The sequence below is a fragment of the Aristolochia californica genome, unplaced genomic scaffold (assembly GCF_029961685.1).
Source record: "Aristolochia californica isolate CCGP_79_NKW_82.1479 unplaced genomic scaffold, dmAriCali1.0.hap1 SCAF_4, whole genome shotgun sequence".
Lineage (NCBI taxonomy): Eukaryota > Viridiplantae > Streptophyta > Magnoliopsida > Piperales > Aristolochiaceae > Aristolochia > Aristolochia californica.
In genome coordinates, this window is record NW_027182103.1 from 1,160,346 (window position 1) to 1,167,410 (window position 7,065).

Sequence of the window (7,065 nt, forward strand, 5' to 3'; positions counted from 1 at the left end):
AGAATTTCCTATTAGTACAAATACACATTCAATAACAATTTAGTGTTCCAGTTTGAGAAATAGATTTAATGCTTATAAAAGAAAGAAAAGAAAAAAAAAATGCAAATGGGAGACTGAATTTCTGCAGAGACATGAAAGGCTACAGGTGTTTGCATAACTTCAAATGGTTGGGTCGTGAGGTGAGAATAGCGGCGAGGCAGATGAACAACGTGAGAACTGGCACTTAAAGGGGAGGATTCAGGCGAATAAAGAAACGCAAAAAATCAATTTACTTGGCTTGCTTGCTTTCGTTTTTTGTTTCTCTCGTTCGTTCTCTCGTTTCATAGCTGCGTGCTTGTGATCGATCTCCTCGGAAAGAGACCTCACGAAGAAATCAAATCAGAGTCGGTTTCCCCGGTTTTGTTTCCTTTTGGGTTCAGAACGCGGTCACGAAGTTTTTAAAGGCGCCGGGCTGCTCTCCTTCCCCTCCTCCTTGCCTCTTCTCTCGTTTTCTCTGTTTTGCTCTCTGGAAGCCTCCTTTTTAGAACGTGGGGATTCGTTCTATCTCATCTCAAGGGTCCTCTGGTGGGGTGTGGATTATTGTTTCTATGGTTTGAGATTCCGGTACGTTACCGTGTGTTGTTTTTGCGGTTTTAAGATTGGCGGGCTGTGCTTGGTTTTACTAATTTTAGTTGTGAAGTTCTCATTTGGGCTATCTTTGGTGTTCTGTTTGGTTGAGCGATTAGCTATTGCAGGTGACTTTTTCTTGTTCTCGTTTATTTGTATAGTAATATTCATGCAATAATGATTATCGGGTGCTAACTTGTGTTCCCAAAAGTTGTAGTTTACTCTGCATTTGGTGGGTTCTAGTGATTGCTTTTGTTATAATGAGTATTTGCTAAAACCTTGTTCGTGAAGGATAATACTTGTAGCAGGTACATGGTTCTGCCTTTGCCTGCTGCAGATAAGCTTCTTCTTTTATATTTTTATTCGGTATTGTGCGGAAGCATGATTTCTGTCTGTCGACGTTTTCTTGAATCAAGTAAAGTTGATTGAGTTGACTATTATGATTTTCGACTTACTCTAAATTGATTTCCGAGTCTGCCTATAATAAAATCTTTGCTCTGAGTTTTAACTGTATAGTAGCAAAGCATTTAAATTACCTTTCTTGAACAGTAACCCTACGTGAATTATCTCAGTTGTTGTTTTGAGTTGGAGAGATTTTTCTCGCTTTGGAAAGTTGTCTTGGTTGCAAGGAGTTCCTGTGGCTCGTTCTATTGAAAATTGGAAAAATGAAGATGTTTCCAAAAAAAAAAGGTGCTTTTGCCTGTGCTACTTGGTTGCACTGATTGCAACTCTTTACATGTCTAGTCTTTAAGGTTTTAGTAGATTGGTATCTGTAGATCGTGACTGTTTGGCAGTGATGGGATTCATATCCTTGTGGATTAGTTGTTGTTCTTGTTGTTTGTTTTGTCTTTTTTTTTTTTTTTTTCCTTTTTTTCTTTTTTGGTTTTCCCTAGAGTGTTAGAACCTTTGAAAATAAAAAATTGAAATTCATATTTTGATAAGTTTTCATTGTGTTCTAGGCTGCACCCTTGGCCTGTGTGGGTAACAATTTGTAATTTTCATCTCTGTCAATAAGATCTCTCTTTAGCTTTTCATAAAATAAAAAAAAAAAGGAAAGAAAAGTCTTGTTCTTTGACAACCAATGACTAGAGATTACTTACTTCTCATTCTTCATGTGCTATATTTTTATAATATTATGTATCTCATTCGGCTGATAGGCTTACCTGCTTATGTAACATTCAGTTGATATTCACTATCAACACTACACAGTATCTTTTTCAGTTAATATTATCATTATGTTAGGTTGGAAGTAATTATAGCATCAGCCTTCTGTCATTTAATTAGTAATTCTTTTTATGTTAGATATCATGAGGGTTTTTGCTCCTTTTCTGAAGGCAAATATCCACTTCTTGAAAAATGTGGAGCAGCTGTGAATTGCTAGACTGGTGCATTCGTTGTTGCTTAAGAGTTGGAAATCCATGACCAAAATGGGGAATCTTGCCCGCAGGTTTGAAAGTTGAAGTTTCTGTTAGAGTCATCCGTTTGCTTGATGTGATAATGTTATTGCATCCACTTGTCAAGGAGTATTCATATCCTTCCTCTGCTTATGCCCTTTGTTTCCGTTTTTTTGTTTCAGAGGGTTGCTAAAGAAGTCAAATGAGACAATGAAGCTTATAATAACAACTGTTGTTGGTGTAATAGTTGGTTTCTTGATAGGCATTTCCTTCCCAAAAGCTTCCTTAACAAAGGTAAACAGCTTGACTCGATATCTTCAGTATTTATTTCCCAGCAGCTGCTCCATGCATATCTTAGGTATGGTATTGTGCGAACTGATATATCTTAGTAATGTGTTGCTTTATTCAACAGTTCAACTTCCCAACAAGCCTTTTACCCTCCTTGGATCTTGCATACATTGAAGACAGAGCGCCAGGCCTTAGAACCCAAACAATTTTGAATCGTGCTTTTGACTCCGTAAAAGATGAGAATAACAACAATCCAACTGAAGCTCAGAACCTAAATGATACCTCAAAGGTACTCTTGCAGTTTTAACTTGGATTGGGTTACCTTAAAGGCGTTGTTGTTGTAAATCGTTTAATGCTCTTACTGCCATATAAATTATAATCTGCTTTCTGATATACAACCTCATTTCTGATTTTGATACAGATATATGTTCCAACAAATCCTCGGGGTGCAGAGAGACTACCTCCAGGCATTGTTGTGTCAGAATCCGATTTTTACCTCCGCAGGTTGTGGGGTAAGCCCAGTGAGGTATGTCTTTTGCTGCAAATGTAACTAGAATACTGATTATTTAATGAATCTCTCTTTTTTTTTTTACACATATACTCGTCTTGAGCATGGAGAAGATAGTGAAAATTACTCTTAAAACAAATGTGTCAGGGTAGTGTAAATAGATAAGAAAAGAAGAGAGTTTTTTTAGATGATTTGGGATGTTCAAAGGAAGCCTTATAGAGAGGCTTGTTGTTATTGGTTAAACAGTTGAGAAGTAGGGGAAAACTGAAATGACATGAATAGAGGTGCGAAGAAAAACTTAAGGAGAGTAACGTTGAGATAGAACCAGTAGAGGACAGAGCAGATAAAGAGAATCCACATACCTAACTAAAAAAATAATTGGGATAAAGCTGAGTAGATCGTGGTGAAATAAATGGATTTACTTGGGGGTTGATGCAAAAGAAAAGTATTTTACATTTTTCATAGTTCATACTAATAAAGCAATAAAGACAGTTGTTCTTAGTTCATACTATAAAGTAAGAAAAGATAGTTATTCTTAGTTCATACTACTAAAGTAATTAAAGATAGCAAAAGGACGACAATCTTGATATTTACCATATATAGACCAGCCTTGACATGTAGTTTGGTTTACTTTAGCTTGTTTTGACGAGTCTTTCTGGCCTATGTTTTCCTTTTTACAAATGCTATTCAACATCAACATGGTTCGCTACCTAAAATATTTGAAGCCCTTAAATTTATTAGAGAATCCACTCTATCATTCTGTTACCAGCCAGTCATTTTAGGTTCATTTTGTGGATGTATTAAATATTTGTTATCTTTAAGTCTGTGGGTGCAGATAATAGAGGAAATTTCTAATACATTTAATATGGCAGTCATGGTAGCAAAGATATTTTTTGTGGATAGTGCTCTCTGTTGAAGTAGTATCAATGTGTTTTAAATGTTTATGATGTCAACTATGTTACATGGTTGTGCATCCAGGAAGCAAGAAAGTCTTCTATGGCTAAATGCTTTTAATTTAGAAATTTACGTATTAACAATTTTCAGTTAACTCTATGTTAACGAAGAGCTCTTTCTATATGTCTAAATATTGTGGCATAATTATGCGAACATGTTATGGTGCCATGTAGATGATATGTTCAACAAGGTTCCAAATGAGCTCCAAATCATATGAGTGCTATTGGTGGTTTGCGCCACTGAAATATGGTTGTCAACTAACTTGTTTTATTAATGAATGCTGAAATTGAACTGATATAGTTTCCCAACCGAGAATAGTGCAAAAGTTATTGAACTACTCGTGCAGAATGTTGACCATATCATGTGTATGCTTTTTATTATTCTCGTGCTTGATTAACTAGACCTCCATGTGATTCTGTTCGTTTCTCATAACGTATCCCTCTGTTATTAAAAGTTTTTATGTGTTTGCTTACGACATTCAGGATTTAACCATTAAGCCAAAGTATCTTGTGACTTTCACTGTTGGATATGATCAAAAAAAGAATATCGATGCTGCTGTCAAAAAGGTACATATGGCAATACAATTAAAATTCACAGTGCTGGTGTCTTTCCTGTGTGCTTATCTATTGGACTGCAAAGGCTTCGTTTGTTGCAGTTTTCAGAAAATTTCTTTATCATGCTTTTCCATTATGATGGGCGGACAAGTGAATGGGATGAATTTGAGTGGTCAAAGAGGGCTATTCATGTGAGTGTCGGAAAGCAGACTAAATGGTGAGGATATAATTCTGTCTTCCAAATTGATGCTTTCTCAAAGGATAACACTTATTCTTCATGATGCTGGGACTTGTTGCCAGGTGGTATGCTAAACGTTTTCTGCACCCTGACATCGTTGCATCATATGAATATATATTTATGTGGGATGAGGATCTCGGAGTGGAGCATTTTAATGCTGAAGAGTATATATTTAGCCTTTGTCTAAATTGTTGGTTTTTGAGAAAATGGTTCAATGCAGTATAATAACTATTTTTTTTTTTTTTCTCCCCTCAAATTTAAGGTATATTAAATTAGTGAAGAAACATGGATTAGAGATTTCACAACCTGGGTTGGAGCCAAATAAAGGGTTGACATGGCAGATGACAAAACGGAGAGGTGATCGTGAAGTCCACAAGTAAGTTTCCAGGCACCTGCATTTGCAGAAACCTTCTGTAGTTTCTGTTAGTAACTTGACAATCTTATGGTTTATTTTTTTCTAACAGAAGCACAGTGGAGAGAGCTGGCTGGTGCAGTGATCCATATTTGCCACCTTGTGCCGCGTAAGGCCTCATGAAATGAGTTTGTTAGCCTTTCTCAGAGTTCGTAAAAACAAAAAAAATTCATGAAAGAGAACTGTATACGTAAATATATGTGTCCTATGTACAGGTTTGTTGAGATAATGGCAACTGTTTTCTCTCGAGATGCATGGCGCTGTGTGTGGCATATGATTCAGGTATGAATTGTACCTGTCTGATGAGTGGAGGGTTGGTCTGTAATAACTCTAAAAATAAAGTTTGTGTTTGCAGAATGATTTGGTTCATGGATGGGGTCTTGATTTTGCTCTGCGAAGATGTGTAGAGGTAATGTAATGTTCACATATTTGTGTGTAATTAAGGCATTGTTGTTGTGCCGCTTCTCTCGTATCCGAATATTTATTGCTTTTATAAATCGTGAGGAGCTGGTTCTTCATCAATTTGGGAACGTCATGCTAAAAATAAATGAGATATTTGAGCACCTGAACCTTGTGTTATTATCCATTAATTTACCCTTTTTCTTCCTTCTGTATATTCATGACCTTCAGCATCAATGCCATTATGTTGAAGATTGGCCTTTCAAGAAGTCTCCTCAATCTATCACTTACATGCGTGTCATCTAGTCTACATTAAATTCCTGTGTTGTCTGTCACTTTCATCTCGTGTGGATACTTGTATTGAGAATTTGTACTTTGAAATGATTTTATAACAGTTGCTGTGGAGCAAATGTCTGCTGTTTGTCAAAGATGAGTTGGATCTTGTCGAATTTCTGTCAGTTTTTTGCTTTTTTTTGTGGATTGTGTGCTGTTGTTGTACCTCTCTTAAACGTCTTTGAAGATACTAGTGCGAATTTACATATCCACTGTATGTTCTCTTTTCAGTTTCACGTTTACTGATTGACATCTGATTCCTCTGGATCTCTTTGATTTATATAGCCAGCTCATCAGAAAATAGGAGTTGTAGATTCTCAGTGGATTGTCCATCAGGGTGTTCCTTCTCTCGGGAACCAGGTAACAAAATCTTCCGCGTCATCTTATTTTGCCTGCCCCAGAATCAGGGAATTTACTTCCGTCCCTAATGTCATTGCAGGGTCAATCAGTGGGTGGCAAACCCCCAGGGGAAGGGGTATGTAAACATTGTGTGTGCTGAATTTTTGTTTTGTACTAGTATCTTGCCCTCCTGTTGCAACTTTCGCGACGTGATTTCTATATCCAATTCTCATTCGTTAATCGTCACTGTGCAGGTAAGGGAGAGGTGTAAAAAGGAGTGGGCGATGTTTCAAGATCGAATGGCGGATGCCGAAAAAGCGTATTATAAGGAAATGGGAATCACTCAACCGAATTCGACGACTCGGTGGTGATTAACTTAAGCCATTACAAGTCCAATCTGTGTACCTTCCACTGATGTCTAGCTTGCAGTAAATAACACTTTGCTTCCCAATCTCTCTTTTTTTTTGTAGTCAGTATTTTTTTCCCAGGAAAGAATAGATAGGTGAGAAGAGGTAGTGGTTATTGTTTAAAAAAGCCTCATTATTATGAGGAAGTAGTAATAGTTTGATTTTTTCTATGATCTAGCCTCCATTGTTATCCTTCTCTTGGCTGATCTGCATTTGTTCTATTTGGTCTCATGGTGCAGTGGAAAGAGCTCAATCCAATTACTATAGAAGTTCTGTAAATAGAGCAGTGTTTCTGATACATTCAAGAGAATCAGCCACTGTAATTTCTTGCTGGAAAACTCCTCAGGGCCAAGTTTGAAAATTATGACAACCAGTTAATCAGCTGGACGAATAATGATTGTTTATCTACAAAATGGGCTGGTTTGCTATTTTTTTTATCAAAGTATCTTAAAATAATATTTATTGTATTTAAAGATCTAACATAAGGATCAAATGACCACACTGCAATCAACATAAAAGGGAATATGATAAAAATACAAATACTTATACACCAATTTGCTCTATTTTTATTAGTTTTTTCTGCGTAAAGGCGACTGAGTATGGGGTTTAGGGTTTAGGGTTTAGGGTTTAGGG

The 7,065-nt window shown here is 36.6% G+C and overlaps 1 protein-coding gene across 3 annotated transcripts; it reads left to right on the forward strand.

Moving 5' to 3' along the window:
• The first annotated feature begins 179 nt into the window (after positions 1 to 179).
• LOC137962401 (uncharacterized) lies at positions 180 to 6,803 on the forward strand. 3 transcript variants are annotated; one of them, XR_011115126.1, is made up of 16 exons: positions 180 to 603; positions 1,909 to 2,053; positions 2,183 to 2,294; positions 2,413 to 2,577; positions 2,710 to 2,814; positions 4,233 to 4,316; positions 4,406 to 4,521; positions 4,605 to 4,706; positions 4,805 to 4,918; positions 5,007 to 5,063; positions 5,170 to 5,236; positions 5,310 to 5,363; positions 5,972 to 6,046; positions 6,126 to 6,161; positions 6,280 to 6,453; positions 6,672 to 6,803. XR_011115126.1 is itself a non-coding variant. In XM_068809243.1 (15 exons), the coding sequence occupies exons 2-15, from the start codon at positions 2,025 to 2,027 to the stop codon at positions 6,394 to 6,396; spliced, it is 1,233 nt and encodes a 410-aa protein (XP_068665344.1). In that variant the 5' UTR covers positions 180 to 603; positions 1,909 to 2,024; the 3' UTR covers positions 6,397 to 6,663. The 3 variants fall into 3 exon arrangements, 2 of the variants coding, with proteins under 2 accessions (XP_068665344.1, XP_068665345.1); XM_068809243.1 differs by lacking the exon at positions 6,672 to 6,803 and having other exon boundaries at positions 6,280 to 6,663; XM_068809244.1 differs by lacking the exon at positions 6,672 to 6,803 and having other exon boundaries at positions 1,974 to 2,053; positions 6,280 to 6,663.
• Positions 6,804 to 7,065: the final 262 nt, after the last annotated feature.

What these genes read in the sequence shown, in the direction of transcription:
- LOC137962401 (XM_068809243.1), top strand. Translation starts at nt 2,025, where the DNA reads ATGACCAAAATGGGGAATCTTGCCCGCAG. An exon ending in GGTGATCGTGAAGTCCACAA is followed by an intron (nt 4,919 to 5,006) that starts GTAAGTTTCCAG and finishes TTTTTCTAACAG; the next exon opens with AAGCACAGTGGAGAGAGCTG. An exon ending in TATTTGCCACCTTGTGCCGC is followed by an intron (nt 5,064 to 5,169) that starts GTAAGGCCTCAT and finishes TCCTATGTACAG; the next exon opens with GTTTGTTGAGATAATGGCAA.